Source organism: Metarhizium album, assembly GCF_000804445.1.
Source record: "Metarhizium album ARSEF 1941 chromosome Unknown scaffold_17, whole genome shotgun sequence".
NCBI classification, from domain to species: Eukaryota; Fungi; Ascomycota; class Sordariomycetes; order Hypocreales; family Clavicipitaceae; genus Metarhizium; species Metarhizium album.
In genome coordinates this window covers 218,801-235,043 of record NW_024467591.1, presented here as the reverse complement: position 1 = coordinate 235,043, position 16,243 = coordinate 218,801, and the positions used below count along the sequence as shown (strand labels likewise).

At 56.9% G+C, this 16,243-nt stretch overlaps 5 protein-coding genes across 5 annotated transcripts; 4 read left to right on the top strand and 1 right to left on the bottom strand.

Annotated features, from left to right (window-relative positions):
• Positions 1–245: 245 nt before the first annotated feature.
• MAM_05987 (uncharacterized protein) lies at positions 246–728 on the top strand (the record flags this gene model as incomplete). The annotated part of the gene is made up of 1 exon (XM_040824785.1): positions 246–728. One exon carries the CDS (start codon positions 246–248, stop codon positions 726–728), a length of 483 nt encoding a protein of 160 aa, XP_040677205.1.
• Positions 729–1,930: 1,202 nt separating this feature from the next.
• MAM_05986 (uncharacterized protein) lies at positions 1,931–2,443 on the top strand (the record flags this gene model as incomplete). The annotated part of the gene is made up of 1 exon (XM_040824784.1): positions 1,931–2,443. The coding sequence occupies one exon, from the start codon at positions 1,931–1,933 to the stop codon at positions 2,441–2,443; it is 513 nt and encodes a 170-aa protein (XP_040677204.1).
• Positions 2,444–2,934: 491 nt separating this feature from the next.
• On the bottom strand, positions 2,935–3,993 carry MAM_05985 (Alcohol dehydrogenase superfamily, zinc-type; the record flags this gene model as incomplete). Its single annotated transcript, XM_040824783.1, has 1 exon — positions 2,935–3,993. The coding sequence occupies one exon, from the start codon at positions 3,991–3,993 to the stop codon at positions 2,935–2,937; it is 1,059 nt and encodes a 352-aa protein (XP_040677203.1).
• A 1,924-nt stretch (positions 3,994–5,917) lies between these two features.
• On the top strand, positions 5,918–6,800 carry MAM_05984 (Low affinity iron permease, Fet4; the record flags this gene model as incomplete). Its single annotated transcript, XM_040824782.1, has 3 exons — positions 5,918–5,980; positions 6,013–6,356; positions 6,464–6,800. The coding sequence occupies 3 exons, from the start codon at positions 5,918–5,920 to the stop codon at positions 6,798–6,800; spliced, it is 744 nt and encodes a 247-aa protein (XP_040677202.1).
• A 1,972-nt stretch (positions 6,801–8,772) lies between these two features.
• On the top strand, positions 8,773–15,601 carry MAM_05983 (polyketide synthase; the record flags this gene model as incomplete). The annotated part of the gene is made up of 6 exons (XM_040824781.1): positions 8,773–9,083; positions 9,171–9,471; positions 9,530–11,564; positions 11,623–12,977; positions 13,038–13,796; positions 13,874–15,601. The coding sequence occupies 6 exons, from the start codon at positions 8,773–8,775 to the stop codon at positions 15,599–15,601; spliced, it is 6,489 nt and encodes a 2,162-aa protein (XP_040677201.1).
• Between the last annotated feature and the right edge of the window lie 642 nt (positions 15,602–16,243).

Sequence of the window (16,243 nt, the reverse complement as noted above, 5' to 3'; positions counted from 1 at the left end):
CTGATTCCGCCTCGTGCATGTCGCGAGCGATGCCTCCGATGCCTCCGATGCCTCTTGGGGCTCTCGCTCGATATAAAAACCAGACTTGTGTCTCGAGGAGTGGTGCTGCTTCGTTGATCTGATCCGAGTCAACTCTGTCTGCTCCTCACCTCACTGCCCACACAACATACTCTAGAGTCTACATAGACGCCTCGCCTGCCGCCACTCGCCTGCCGCCGCGCAAACAACGTCGTCAACCAGTCATCATGAAGTCTTTCGCCGTTCTCGCTGCCCTCTCCGTCCTGGCTGCTGCTGACCCCCTTGTTCCGCGCACAGCCATGGATGTGACTTATTTTCGCCTTTGGTACTGTCATGTCCAGTCGCACCACTGTTATAGATTGCAGACGGATTGCGATCGGAAACACCCCGACGTCCATGACTGCCTATATAACAAGGACCCGAATTGCGTCGCGGATAAGGAATCCTACTGCGGACAGACGGTCCAGAAATGCTATGGCGAACATTACGGGGAGTCGGAGAACTTGGAGAAGCGGACATGGTCGGACTCGGAAGAAAAGATGTTCGACTGCCTCGAGAACTTGAACAATTGCATCCCAATCGTAAAAGGATCCGAAAAGCCCCAGGCGGCCAACAGGCGCAGATTGCGACGAGGACCAGCCTGCGAAGCCTTCTTGAAGGAGTTACCGAAGCTCGACGAGCCCCGGAACGAGACGAGCCACGGCATGTAGAGTCGCTGGTGTCGCGTGCTCGAGTCCACGGGCCATCTTCACCAACGCCCGTCATGGATGGATGGATGGACGGAGTGAATCAAGTCGTCCGAGGACGTCCATGGCTCTCCGCGAGCCTCGACGGCAGGCTGTCCCCTGTAGCTGTAGCTGTAGCTGTAGCTGTAGCTCAAACCTGCGACTTGTCGTTATCCTTTCCTTTACATACAAGTGCCTCTTTGTCGGTGACGTGGTTACGCTTCGAGCAAGAGGTGTCTGATAGATCACACGGGCAAATGCTCTTGTCGGGCATGACCGACAAGCGAGACGAGTACGGAGTATGCTAAACGCCAACGCCCCAAGCGATGTAGGGATTTACTCGACAGCACGTTCCAAGCCACAAATCTGACCGCCGCCGCTGTTTGGTCTCTATTCATACCAGTCATCTAGCAGACTGCTTGGAGCTCATTGACCAGCTTATTGCCGCTGACCTCGTCCTCCCTCATGGCCTGCGAGCCATCCAGCACGCCCTCCACGTCCTGTCACCACCGCCCTTGGCACGCTCATCTCACGGCCCGGCCCATGGGCCACGGCTGCGAAGATGGAGACGGAGATGCCGCCCACACCTTTGCAGGCTGCAACTCTAGTCGAGAGAACAACCGTCTTAGGTAACTCTTAAGTAAGGCCTTGATCAAGCAAAGAGCAATGGCACTATGTAGCTTATTTTGGCGTGACTTTAGGTTTTACAACCACGCGTAGTCCGTCGGCGCTGACTAGCAGCGCCAATAAACGGCCGATTGTGACACAGAGAAGGATTGCATGAAAAAAACTCATAAATAGAACGTGGACCTGTCAGTCGGGGAGGCTCAACTTGGCCGACGGAGCGTCGCCCCGTCCGGGCGGCTGATTCCGCCTCCATGTCCCTACCCCAAGCGATGCCTGTGCTCGCTCTATATAAACGGACTTGTGTTGAGCGCTGACAATGATGCCGTTGATCTGGTCCCAGTCAACCGTCAACCGTAAACCGTCAACCCTAACCTTGCCTCGCGCCCTTTGTCTTGACTCTTGACAGCCTCTCTGCCTTTGACTGCTCACACCAAAAGGTCGGACACGACATACACGGACAGACTTCTTGCTACTGCCACCGCTGCTACCACTGCTGCTGCTACTGCTGCTGCTGCCGCTACTTCTAGCCCGCCGCCACGCCAGCAGCGCCGTCAGCCGTCATGAAGTCCTTCGTCGTTCTCGCTGCCCTCTCCGTCCTGGCCGCTGCCAACCCCCTCCCACGCACAGTCAAGGACATGACCTTCTACCGCGAAGCTCACTGCATTGTCAAATCGCCGCAATGCGTCGCCCTGCACACCGGCTGCGAGTTTAGGGCGCACAACGGCGAGTACGGCAGCAGCGCGGAGTGCATCAAGAATAAGGACCCGAAATGCATCGCCAAAGAGGGGTCCCGGTGCGGACAGACGGTCAAGAAGTGCTACGGCATGCACTACGGGGGGGCGGACAACTCGCACAGTCGGCCCGCCCTGGACGACGCCATGTGGGAGTGCATCAGCCAGAAGGGCAGACGCAACCCCGTCGTGAAGGGGCCTGGAGAAGCGCCGGGCGACCAGGTGCAGCCGCCGGTAACGGCGACGCGGACCGGCCGGCGGCGGCGGCCTGGAAAAGGCAGGAAATGCCAGTGCCCGACGGGCTCCGACTCCGACTCCGGCTCCGGCGCGGACGCGTGGTGACGGGCCGTCCGCACGGACGCCTGTCGTGGATGGGGCGTCGGGTAGTCGTCGGGGAGCAAGCAGGCCGTCCCGACTCCCGTGGTTGGTTTGGGCTCGCGCCGTGTGCGACGTTTCTTGGAAGTCTACGAGCCGTAATGGCAGGGCATCACCGTGGCTGCAGCTCGGACTCGGACTTGGGGCTCGTCGTTGTTCTTACTTTCTGTACGGTCGCCTCTCTTTTCACACTTCAAGTAGAGACGTGCCTGTGAATTAGACACAAGCAAATGAATGCTCTTGTCGTGCATGGCCAACAGGCAATATGAGCATGCTGAAAGCTGACCCCTCAAGTGATGTAGGGATTTTGTAGAGTCCACACAGTCTATAATGGCCGGGTCTGGCCGTGACACTTTGTCGCAAGATTGACTCGAGAGCACGTTCCAAGTCACCGATTTGACACCGCCACTGCTGTTTAGGTCTTCATCCCTGTCTAATCTGTTCGACAAGCAAAGTGTCTAGAGCTTATTGACCAGCTTCTTGCCGCTGACCTTCTTTTCCCTCATGGCCTGCAAGCCGTCCAGCACGCCCTCCAGGCCCTGACCCAGCTGCACAGGCGCCGTCTTGAGCTTTCCGGCCTCGAGCAGCCCCCGCGTCAACTCCCAAAACTCGACGGCGAACCGGTAGTCTTCTTCGCTCGCGGGCATGGACAGCGCGGGGAAGATGAGCTCCTCCCCGATGGCGGTGTAAGTCACAGACTGCGTGTACGTGACGTCGCTGCGCGAGGTGGCAAAGGCAAGGAGCGACTGGTATCTCAGCGTGGCCCCCGGGGGAGGGCGAGATGCCAATGCCGCCTCGCAAATCTCGGCCGAGGCCGGCAAGGAGACTGGGTCAAAGACAAGGGCGAGCGAGTCGTCCGTGTAGGCGCGCATCTTGGCCGCGCACTCGGGGTCCCTGTAGTCAAAGACGGCGTCGGCGCCCAGAGACCTGACCAGGTCGTTGTGTCGCGGCGAGCAAGTGGTGATGACCTTGTACCCGGACAGCTTGGCGTACTGGATGGCGAGCATACCCGACGCGGTGCTTCCTCCGTAGATCAAGATCGGGGTGGCGTCCGTGACGGGCTCGGACGGGAGCTTCAGACCGAGCTTTTGGTACAAGCTCTGCCCGACGGCCGTGACACTCACGCCCAGGGTTGCCGCGTCTTCGAAGCTGAGGCTGTCGGGGATCTTGATCTGGATGTCTCCCTTGGCGACAATGTACTCGGCAAAGGTGCCGTCTTCGTGCTGAGCGAAATTGGCGCCGTGGACGAAGCCGCAGACCCGGTCGCCCTTCTTCAACGGCTTTGTGACTTTGGGCCCGACAGCTTCGACAACGCCGGCGTAGTCGCACCCGAGTAGGGGACCCGCCTCCTTGATGATGAAATCGACGTGCTTCCAGTCCGTGGGGTTCAGGCCAACCGCCACGGTTTTGACGAGGATGTAGTCGTCGCGAAGCTTGGGGATGGGTCGGTCAGCCACAAGCTTGGCCACTCCAGGGCCCTGGATGACGATAGCTTTCTGAGTAGCGGGGAGAGCCATTCTAGAGGCGGCTAACTGGCTAAGTGGGTGGGCAGTGCAGTTTGGTGGCTCTGTGCTGGATGACGGGGGATAGACGGAGAGGCGGATGAAGAGATGCGGTACAGCGTCGTGAGTCTGTTGGCCGCTATGGAGAAGCTGGCCCTTAAATACTCGGCAACTGGGCCACGCATGAAGGTCTGCAACGCTAGAGTACTCGATTTATCAATCAGTCCCGTCCATGTCTGTGGCGTCGTCTTCAGTCTGGCCCTCTGCCGATTCGCAATGCGGGCGGGCCTGCTGGTGCGACACGAGGCGGTGGAAGCAACTAGACGATTATCCACGACGAAGAGCGTGAATCCCACACGACCCCGGGTCGGAAAATACAGGCGTTGTGTCTTGAGTCTTGACCCTTGCCGAGTTCATTATGGGTCGTCAAAGCAGCCGACGTTGCGGGCTTCTTGAGTCGCGCCTCTCCGCGCGGCAAAGCGGCCGGCGTCGTGTCGTCCGGGAGGCGGATTACCAATCATTGCACGCAAAACTGCGTCTCACGATATGTCGCCAGTTATAGATGGAGGATATTCACACACGTGAAAGGTGGCCAGACAGCACAGGTGCCCTTGTGACGGGCGTTCATGACACACAGAGAGACGAAGAGAGGGAGACGGGCGTTGATGACGGAGAGAGAGGGAGGAGAGAGCTCCCTCGGCATCGGCAGTTGGGATTTAGGAACACGAACTAACAGACCAGACCCACATGCGGTCCATTCGCCCATTCACACCGACGCGGCCACATCCATGTAGCCTGTGCTAGCCTTTTTAAGCTATTGTACTCCGTACCGCTAGCATGGCAACACCGTGCTGGTTTCCTTCTCTCTCTCTTTTTCTCTCCTCACCCACCACGGAATAAAAGGGCCCATCTGCGCTCGCCGAGTCCACATTTCTTACGAGTCAATTTTGATGGTCATCAGTTGCTCTCTGTACCTCCTGACAGTCACCTGGCTGGGGACGCAAATGGCGGAAGCTGCACGCACTCTCAGTCTCCGCAGTGCAGCCCGACTCGAATCACCCAAATCCAGGGACCTATCACCAACTCATGTCCAACCAACACATACACTCGCGTCTGAAAGTAACAGAAAAGAGCTTCTTCTCGGCCCGTCTGAATGTGACGGCCCTAACCGGGCAGATGTCTCTAATCACAAAGCGGTGAACAGCATGCACGACTCATGCCGTCTCCCCACACCAACTTCTGCTCTCTCGCATACAATGCTCAATAATGCTTGACGAATGTCTTCAGCAAAGCGGTTCGTCTTGACTCGTCCGTGGGGCGACTCGCGCGGATTCGTCATGGCCATCGTTGCTGCAGAGCTGAGCAAGCATCAGTGCTTGGTTTCTTCCCACTTGTTCCCTTGTCGTGGGCAACCTGGAGTTTTATTCAGTCACATCCGCGGTATTGCAAGATATTCTGGGTATTATACAAGGTCAACACCACGAATGGGTGCTCTATGGACATGTCCTTGCACTGACCAACAAAAGCAGGCAGCGCGCCTACTATGTAAAACACGTTCAAGACGCAGTGTTTTGTGCTAAATGCCGAAAACACTGGCGCGTAGCTACCTACCAGGGTCCATGACGGAGACGTCATCTGCACTTCCTTAATCGATCTGGAGCATCATATTGTCCACATCGCTTAGCTCGCCTTGGACAGCTCAACCGGTGCCAAAAGGGCTGTGAAGACGGAAGGGTGCTACGAGGCTATTAATGGTGCTCCGCATCTGCCGGTGCCGAAAGTCTCGTTGGTAAATCCCAAAAGAGAAATATCTTCTTGGGCACGGCCATAGTTGGCCGCGCTCCGATTTCGTAATGGGAAAATCCTTCACATACATGTAAAAGAGATGAGGTGCCACTCACGTTTGTATGGGCCGGCGGATTGAAGCCATGTTGCAAACATGCCCAAGACCCGGGGTTTGAGAAATGGATCGACTGGTTTGCTGAGCCGCTGGCATCTATCTGTACGTCGGGCAGCTTACTCGTTCTCACCTAGCAAGCCGAGGACATCGAAAAGGAAAAGTCACAGCGTTTCACTCTCGGGTCTGGTGCCGCGGAGGAAAAGCACATTGCGGCCGTCGTCGGCGAGCCCAAGGAAGATTCCGAGTCTCCCGTCAACATCGCCGGCTACATGACTCCGACAAAGCCCGGTAGACTCGACCGATGCCTCGACGCCCTCGTCACTGCCTCCGGATCCGAGCCTATCTTACCCATTCTCGCTGCCGGCCTTCTGGCTTGGGCTTTCGCCGGAACTCGATACGGCGAGCAAGTCTACTGGGCCGGGCTGGCTTCCAACCACTTGCCCTGCCTTTCTCGGCCACTTTCCCACTATCTGCATGCGTTGGGTCTGCGTTGCCATATGCATCGCGTGTGGACGGCTTCTCATCGGCACCTATGCCCGTTTCACTGGGTTGGTTGACGGATTCGTCCTCCGGAACGTCCAACAGCGGCCACACCAGTCAGTGGGAGGGGGCTGCGCCGGAAACCGTCAAGCTAAAGGATGCAGTCGTGCCTGACGAGATCGGCGTACCCGCGCCAGAGAAGGCCACAGTCAACCTCAGCTCCGTCAATCGGCTATCTAACGCCATGGGCATCATCTGTGCGCACGAGTTTGCCGTCATCTGGGGCGTGGTAGTCGCCATGGCGCTGGTCGTCGGTGCGAGTACAATGGCGTGGACCAACACGGGGCAGCTGCTCTGCCATATTCCGCCCAGTAGTATCGTTGAAACATTCTTGATGGTGATTCTCATCGCGGCCCGTAACTTCGCCGAGGCTGCCTGGTGAGCTGATCTTCACAACATGCATTTGTGGCGACGAATGATGTTGTCGTATATCCATCGCTTGGAGGGCAGCATCAAAGAAGACGGTGAAATAACCTGAGAAACTGTTGCTTTGGACCAGATGCGGTGATACTGAGGCTAGACGGGCATTGGCAAGGGCATGTCTTTGGGACGAGACCTTACATTGGTTCATGCCATATCTCTTGATTTCTCCCCCCTCGCAACCTTGTCGTCCATGCAGAATTGAAGGGGACCAGACCCTCCATTTAGGGGTCGACGAGAATTGGCATGCAGGAAGCGCATCGTACATCTGACAGATGGATGTCGTTCTGGCTCAGGAGCTGCGCAGTCCGCTGATGCCAAGGAGACAGAGGGGGAAAAAACCCCAGACACGTCATTTGACAGGCCAATAGCTCGTTTTGCAGTTTGTGAACCCGGAGCCAACGAGCCAACGACACGACACCGTGATCGAAGCAACAGGCCGATATAAGGGTGCGCCGCATTGCATGGCGACGAAGCCTCTGGATAGCAAAAGAGGCTCAAAAGCCAGCCTCGGCGTACTCCGCAGAGCCTCAATAATCACCGTCACACATTGTTCAGTCGTTGTAACTTGTCAATCAAAAAGCCTCACCCAGCAAGACCGTCCGTTTGTGGCCCCACCCATGCTTCATCATTCCACCACGGAAAACTGGTCCTGTGACGGGACATATTGTGGAAGGGCTACACAAATACGGTCCCAATGGCGGGGGAATCAAACTGGAGTGCGCAATGGAAGCCTTACCGAGGTCCTGTTGTCTCAGAGCCAGGGTTGGACCAAGGCCATACCGCTGACCCGGCTTGTTGGTTCATGGCTTGGTACAACATGATTTGTGATCAGAAGACAGCCTTGTAATTTGTCGACTGAAGCTGTCCGGACAACTTTCAGATAAAAAGAAAGAAAAATTGAACAGTTCCACAACAGCAGTAACGCAACCTCAATCCGCTGCGCATAAGCTTCAAACGGCATATGAGATAAGGCAGGCTTTCATTTACCACTTATGCTTATGTTGTCACGGCATGAGCCCCATAGTTGTAGCTGCGGTGAGTCCGTGACAGCTTACACGGAGATGACGGCAGACGCCCTGACTAAAGCAGATGAGCACAAGCGCAAACTTGGCGGCTCAACATGTACAGCGGCGGCAAAAGTCCCTGGCTAGGGAAGGCACTGGGCCATCCCGGTCTATACTGTATACTGCGGCATATATTGGTATACACTTGGATGTACGTAGTACCATGCCTCGGACTGTAACCGTCTGCGCTGGCTTGGCCACATTACTGTTTGTTGGTTCCGTTTGCCATGGACCTCAGCCTCGTCTTGGAATTGGGCAGACCTTGACTGTAGCAACACAGATTTCCTTTCCAGCATCCCTGAGACCTACATGTGAGACACTCAAAAGGCTCCAACAGCTGGCTTGCTGAGTGCGTACAAGGCTGTTGGTACTATACGTCTATCGTCATTAGTCTGCCCTTCAACGCAGAGGATCGAACCAGATGATGCCCTCAGTTTCCATCATCAGGTGCTTGGGAGAACGTCGTATGTCCCAAGTTGAGCAATCAGCATCGGCATAAGGAACTGCCAAACTTCGAAGAAAGTCGCCCTGTCTAGCCTAGCTGTAAGTCCGTACGAATCAACTACCCCGGGCTGATATGACGCGGGACAGGGGTTGCATTGCATGGGCAATTTTGCTTGGCAAACTAGCTCGGCGACCAGCCAGGGCGGATTCGGGTTTGCTCCGACGAGACATTTGTTATTTCCCAAAGGGCAATATGTCCTGGGCGATCCAGTGTATAAATCGCAATCCAGAAGCTCCGGTGAAGCTGTTTAAGCAGCATGAGAGAAATAGAAGTCAAACCAACTTGGCATTAGTGCATGACTGTTCGGGCACTAGCATGCTGTCATTCTGAAGTGGTCTTGTTGCTGGACTGACATGGAAAAGATGACTACGACACCAGACATGGTCCAGAAAGAGCCGGAGATTATTGCATTTGGTGATCTCACAACCTCCGAGTGCCTTGACTCTCTTGAAGCACTATTACATTCGAAAAGCAACACCAATCTTGCAGACTTCTTTGTACGTGTGGGTTTCCACCTTCGACAGTACCTCGGAAGCCTTCCATCTTCTCAACAAGTCCTCTTCCCGAGGTTTTCGACCCTTGTTGATCTCCTCGCCAAATGGGAAAGCTCTCCCGGTCGTCCTGTCTTGCAACTCTTGTTCCTGAGTGTGTTGCAGAGTGCCCAGTTTATTCAGTGAGTGGCTATCTCTCGACGTCCCGACTAGTGTTACGACGAACCAGCGTTTTCCGCATGAGCGCGTATTCTAATCATCACTCGCAGTCACTACGGTGGATATGGAACCTTCGAATATCCGTCAGAGGCAAATACTTGCATAATAAGCAGTTGTGCGGGAAACTTCACCGCCGCCGCCGCGAGCTGTTCCCAGTCGACAGCCCAGTTCGTTCCCCTGGCTGTAGAAGCTGCGCTCGCTGCTTTCAGAACTGGTCTCAAGTCATTTTTACTTGGAGGGACTCTTGTGGCAGAAGGCAATGTGGGCTCAAGAACATGGTCTGTATCTGTTTTACCAACGACGGGTGCCACCGTAGATGAGCTCCTCGGGACATTTACAGAATCTTCAATAGTAGGTCATTTCGCCAAATCGACGGAAGCAGTTGACGTGGCTAATTTGACCCAAGCAGGGACTACAAGACCAGAAGACAATTTGGGTTACTGCCAGAGCCCCTACCGGCGTCACGACGCTCGGTGGAAGACCTCTTGTTCTATCAGACTTTGTGACTGTCAACAAGGACAAGCTGAGAATCAAGTGGTTGGACATTTCGTCTCCATATCACGCGCCACACCTGTTCGGCGTTGAGGACATTGGTGAGATTATGGAAGGGGTTGCAGAGAATATTCCGATATCAACATCATCCCGAATGGCGCTGTTGTTGGCACCTCAGGGCACCGACACAACGACGGATTTCCGGGGTCGTCTTCGGATGGCGGTTGATGGAGTGCTCAGACAACAGCTAGATTTAAGTGCCATGTTCCAATCTTGCGGCGAGCATCTAAGCCAAAAGGGGGCTCGCAGGTGCCGTCTCACGACGATGGCATATGGCACGACATGGATGCTCTCCACGGCATTGCTCAACGGCTTTGGTATCCATTTGGACGTAAACGAAGTCTCTCCAATGCCTGTCAATGCCAATGATGTCTCTGGTCGGTCAGAACAATCCAAAATCGCCATTGTCGGATATTCTGGGCGATTTCCGTCCGCCGACTCTAATGAAGCGCTCTGGGAGCTTCTTCGCGCGGGTCGCGATGTGCACCGCGAGATCCCAAGCGATCGCTTCAACTACAAGACACATTACGACAGAGAAGGGAGGGCTACAAACAAATTCCGAGTCAAGCACGGGTGCTTTGTAGATTCTCCTGGACTCTTTGATTGCCGGTTCTTCAACATGTCGCCGCGAGAGGCGGAAAACACAGATCCAGCTCACAGACTAGCCATCCTTACAACGTACGAAGCCATGGAGATGGCAGGATTTGTCCGAAACAGAACGCCGAGCACGCAGCATGACCGTGTGGGTGTGTTTTTCGGATCAACCAGCGATGACTGGCGCGAGATCAATGCTTCGCAGAGCGTAGACACCTACTTTATACCCGGCGGGATCCGGGCCTTTTGCCCCGGACGCATCAGCCATTTCTTCCGGCTATCCGGACCGAGTCTCAGCATCGACACGGCGTGCTCGTCCAGCTTCGCCGCGCTTCAGACAGCCTGCAGCTACTTGTGGAGCGGGCAGTGTGACACGGCCATTGCCGGCGGCAGCAACATCATGACGAACCCGAACCTCTTCTGCGGGCTTGACCGAGCACGCTTCCTCTCCACCACTGGGAACTGCAACGCCTTTGACGACGAGGCGGATGGATACTGCAGAGCCGACGCGGTATGTAGCGTAATACTCAAACGACTCGAGGACGCCGAGGCCGACAGGGACCCGATACTGGGGGTGATTGTGGCGGCAAAGACGAACCACTGCGGACATGCCGAGAGCATCACTCGACCGCACGAGGGTGACCAAGCCGCTCTGTTCAAGTCCATTCTCCTAGGTGCCAACTACGACCCGCTGGACGTTGGCGTAGTCGAAATGCACGGGACCGGAACGCAGGTCGGCGATGCCACGGAAATGAGCTCCGTGCTCTCGACCTTTGCGCCCGAAAAGAAACGAACGGAGACCCAACCAAAAAGGCCGTTGTACGTTGGCTCAGTCAAGCCAAATGTCGGGCATGCCGAAGCTGCGTCGGGCATCACCAGCCTGATCAAGGTCCTCCTCATGCTCAAGCACAAGGAGGTACCACCGCACTGCGGCATCAAGACCAAAATCAACCGCAACTATCCGGCAGACTTGACGAAACGCGGCGTGTACATTGCGACCCAGCCTACGGCGTGGCCCTGCTATTCGAGTTGCAGCAAGAGGGCCGCGTTCCTCAACAATTTCAGCGCCGCAGGGGGCAACACGGCAGTCTTGCTGGAGGAGGCTCCTCGAAGACGGGAAAATGCCCCCAAGCGGCCGTCCGATCCATCACGTTGCCGTTTCCGCAAGAACAGCGGTATCCCTCGCTGGGAATGCTCGATCCCTCGCATTGTGGCTTCAGCATCGGCCGGACACGTCTCTCTCCGCGGTCTCCTATACCACAACGGCACGACGCACCCACCACGAATATCGAATAATGGTATGCGCCGAGAGCATGCCTTTGCTGATACAGGATCTTAGAGCACTGTCCGGCCAAGCCACGGAGACACTCAAAGCCATACCCCCTCCCGGAAGACGACCGCGAATCACGTTTGCCTTCACCGGCCAAGGAAGCCTGTATGTTGGCATGGGCAGGGAACTCTACTACACCTACTGCTCTTTCCGCCGAGACGTCACTCAGTTTAACCAACTCGCCGAGAGCTACGGCTTCGCCTCGTTCACAGGCATGATAGACGGGTCAACCGACGTCGAGGTCCGTAGCATCAGTGTCGTCACCTCCCACCTCGCTCTTCTGTGCACCCAGCTGGCATTGGTTGGGCTCCTCGGGAGATGGGGGATCAAGCCGAACGCCGTCATCGGCCACAGTCTCGGCGAATACGCTGCATTATACGCGGCCGGCGTGATAAGCGCCGGCGACGCAATCTTCCTGGTGGGCAAGCGAGCATCGCTGCTGGAGCAGCACTGCAGAAAGGGCACGCATGGCATGCTCGTCGTCAAGGCCTCTCGCCAAGCAATGGAGCATCTACTGCGAGCGGTAGAGAACGACTTGGAGGTGGCCTGCGCCAACCATCCTGCCGCCCACGTCGTCGCCGGCCCCAAGGACCAGATGCCCGCCTTCATCAGCGAAGCCCACAAACGCGCCTTGGCCACGGTCGAGTTGGACGTCCCGTTTGCCTTTCACTCGGGCCAGGTCGAGCCGGCCCTGGCGGGACTCGAAGCGGCGGCCGCGAACGCCGGCGTTGTGTTCAGCGGCCCCCGGGTACCCTTCATCTCGCCGTTGCTGGGAAGAGTCGTGTCCGCGGGCGAACAAGGCACGCTCGATATCTCGTACGTCACGCAGGCGAGCCGCCGCCTCGTCGACTTCAGCGCTGCCTTGACCGCGGCACAGACCCGCGGCTTGTGCGGCAAGGATGCAATCTGGCTGGACATAGGGGCTCACCCGCTCTGCGCCCCGATGATCAGACAGACGCTCGGCGCCGATGAGAAGGTTCTGGACACGCTGAGAGAGAATATGGGAGGGTGCAAGACCATAGCCAAGTCCGTGGAGGCACTGTACCTTGCAGGCATGGACATGGACTGGAGTGAATACCATTCCGAGTTTCCGGCTGCGCACAGAGTTCTCGAGCTTCCGCGCTACTCGTGGGACCTCAAGAACTACTGGATCGACTACAGAGACGACTTTTGCGTCAGCAAGGGTGGCCACGCGGGAGAGACGGGGCGCGAGCATGAGGCCAAGCAGTTTAAGTGCATCTCTCGCGTCGCGCAGAGGGTGCTTGAGGAGACTCACAAGCAGAGAGAATCTGCCATGGTGGTGGAATCCGACATATTCCACCCTGAGCTGTTGCCAGTACTGCGTGGCCACGCGGTCAACGGTGTGTTTCTGTGCCCTTCGGTAAGTCCCGGTTTCTGCCATCTACATTCATGTCAGCACTCTAACAATCGTCGTTGGCAGTCGCTCTACGCCGAGATTGCCCTTACTCTGGGTGATTACCTCTTGGGAGAGCGGAAAATGCGTCCCACAGCCACGGGTTTGGACATGTTGAACCTGCGTATCGACCAACCGCTCATCGCCAAGGACGACGAAACGAGCCACGTCCTCCGAGTGACGGCGGACGCTGACTGGACCAGCAACATGCTCAGCTTGGCGGTTTACAGTGTAGCCGTGTCCGGGAAGCAAACAACAAGGCATGCCACCATGAACGTCAGGATGGTTTCCAACCAGAACTGGATCGCAAACTGGGAGCGCAACACGCACCTCGTCACGTCAAGGGTCCGGGCGCTTGAACTGGGCATCAAGAGTCAGAGGCTCCGGCGACGCATGGTGTACAAGTTGTTTTCGTGCTTGGTCGACTACAGTGACGACTTCAAGGGCATGTCCGAGGTTCTGCTGGACACGGACGAGCTGGAGGCAGTTTCCACAGTCCGGTTCCAGGTGGGCTCTACAAACAGCGGGCTGGGCATTGATGCCAGATGGATTGATAGCTTGGCTCAGATTTCGGGGTTCATCATGAATGCCAACGACAACGTCAACAGCCAGGATGAAGTATTCGTCAACCACGGATGGGAAAGGCTCCGCCATGCCGAGAGGCTCACGGCGTCGAAAACGTACCGCGCGTACTGCAGAATGCAGCTCGTGCGAGACACGACCTTTGCCGGCAACGTGTTTGTCCTTGACGGGGATCGCATAGTAGCCCTGTACGAGGGGATCAAGGTATGTCGAACCTCGCGAGCCGCTCTCATCGCACCCTGGCCCGGCCACCTCTGTCCGTTCTTTTTGACACATTATAGTTCATTGGAATGCGGCGTCGGGCTCTCAATCACCTGCTGCCGGCGAAAAGCGTGGTGCGAGACCAGAAGCCAGTCGCACCAGGAGCTGCTCCGCCCAGCTCGTACACTCTCCATTTCGGTGACGACGCCCAGACGAGGGCCGCCCAAGAACCGCCCTCGTTTGTTGACAGACGGCCTCCTGGTAGTTCTTCGGGAGCTGGGCCTGTGGTCGAGATCATTTGTCAAGAGCTTGGTATCCCGGTTTGCGATCTGGATTCTGAGTCCCAGCTTGCCGATCTGGGCATCGACTCGCTCCTCGCCATGTCCATCACTTCTCGCATCCAGAGAGAACTCGGCCTGGACGTGTCCTCGGAGGATCTCCTGCGACATGGGCTGGTAGGCCAGCTGCAGCATCCGACGGGCTGCGAGAGCAGTCTCGTTTATTCATCCTCAGTCGAGTTTGACAATTGCTCCAACGACAGCCAACTAACGAGCGAAGAGGGCGTCGTTCCGGCGACCAGCGACACGTGCAGCTCCGACAGCTCAGACCGCGACTGGATCCGACGCGCGCTATGGGAGACTATTGCCTGCGAAACGGCCACGCCTGCCGATGAGTTGTCGCCCTCCACATCTACTGCCGACGTCGGCATCGACTCCCTGATGGCCATGACGATTGCCGCCACAATATGCGATAGGCTGAGCGTCAACGTGACGGGCATCTCGATCATGAGATGCGAGACTCTCCTCGACATAGAAGTTGCGCTGCGCGAAATTCTGTGCCCAGTGCCTAGCTCGGGAGCTGCGAGGGTCGAGAAGACGGGCTCGCCGGGCGTCCTGGCAGATCATGAGCGGCATTCCGTTCCGGAATCCACCGCCGCCGAAAAGCCCCACGGGTCGACAGTCTCGCGCAGCTCGGCAGAAGCCTCGGTGCTCCTCGGTGGCTCGGTGACGACGGCCAGGGCGGTCCTGGTCCTATTCCCAGATGGATCCGGATCCGCGGCATCGTATGCCGGCCTGGCCCCGACTCTGCACGAGGACGTGGCTGTTTACGGGGTCAACTGTCCCTGGCGCAAGAATGGCCTCGAGCTGATCCGGAAGAAGATGACCGTCTCGAAAATCGTTGCCCAACAACTCGTCGAGGTACGCCGCATCATCGACGCCCACAAACGGCACGGCTGGCAGATTGCCACTGCAGGATCTCCCAACCTAGTGCTTGGAGGCTGGTCGGCAGGAGGCATCCTCGCGTATGAAGCCATCCGACAGCTGGGTGACGAGGGTGTGCCCGTGAGGAAGCTGCTTCTGCTGGATTCGCCGGATCCCTTCGGCCTGCAGATCCCATCCAGGAAGATGTCTTGCTTCTTGGAGGACGTGCTCAAGTTTGGCGCGAGCGCCGCAAGAGCACCCGACTGGGTCCTCGTGCATTTTGACGGCATGTCAGAGGTGTTGGGGGCCTACACGCCCGCGCCGCTTCCCAGCAACGTCGAGCTGGACACGTTGCTCGTGTATGCGGGCAGGGGGGCGGACAACGACTATGACGATGCACAAGGGGAGCTCGAGCGTGCCGCGAACCGCGATATTCGTTGGATCCTAAGAGACCGCACCGACTTCACCGCTGCCGGTTGGCAACGTTTGCTCAAGGCTCGAAACTTGGTCGTCAAGATTATCGATTCGGTTGATCACTTCACCATGATGGAGGACGCGTGTCAACTGAAGCAGCTCGGGAACCTGGTCAGCGGCTTTGTGAGGTAGCATGTACGTACCGGACAAGTCGAACGGGTTGCTTCTGGTGCTGAGGGAAAGGAAGTGGGCGACAACGAAGTAAATGGTGGGCGGCAACGTGGCGTGTGGTGGGCTGGGCTGGTTGGCTGGGGTGTACGTCGAGAAGGAAACGTATTTATCATTCGTGTGGAAGGATCAAGAGTCAAATCACAATGAGACAACCCGAGACTGTGGCACAAAGAACTTGCTGATTCGCTAGCGCCCCTGGAACTGCCAGCTTTTTTCCCAGGCGCCCTGGCCTTGGTTGAGAATAGGCCGATCTTGCCACGGACGGAAGGCTCTGTCTGTCCTTGATATCTGGACGGGTTTTCACTGCCTGGAATACTGGAAATCTAAGCTAAGCGTTTTCTTCTTGCTTTGCCCCTGGGCTCAGTGTAGATGCGGGAAAGGAGACGGCCGGTGACGTCGAAAGGTGGTTTGTCCGTCTCCTCCTGCGTGTCGACGAATCAACATCGGCATGTTTCACGTGCGAGATGCGAGTGGGTGGTCGGGTTCGCCCTACGGATGGATACCAGCAGACAAAGCAACATGAGCACACGTTTGCTACCTACGGCCCACGGACTTGGTTTGCACGGCCAGGCCCCTGCCTGCCTGCCTGCCCGCCTGCCTGCA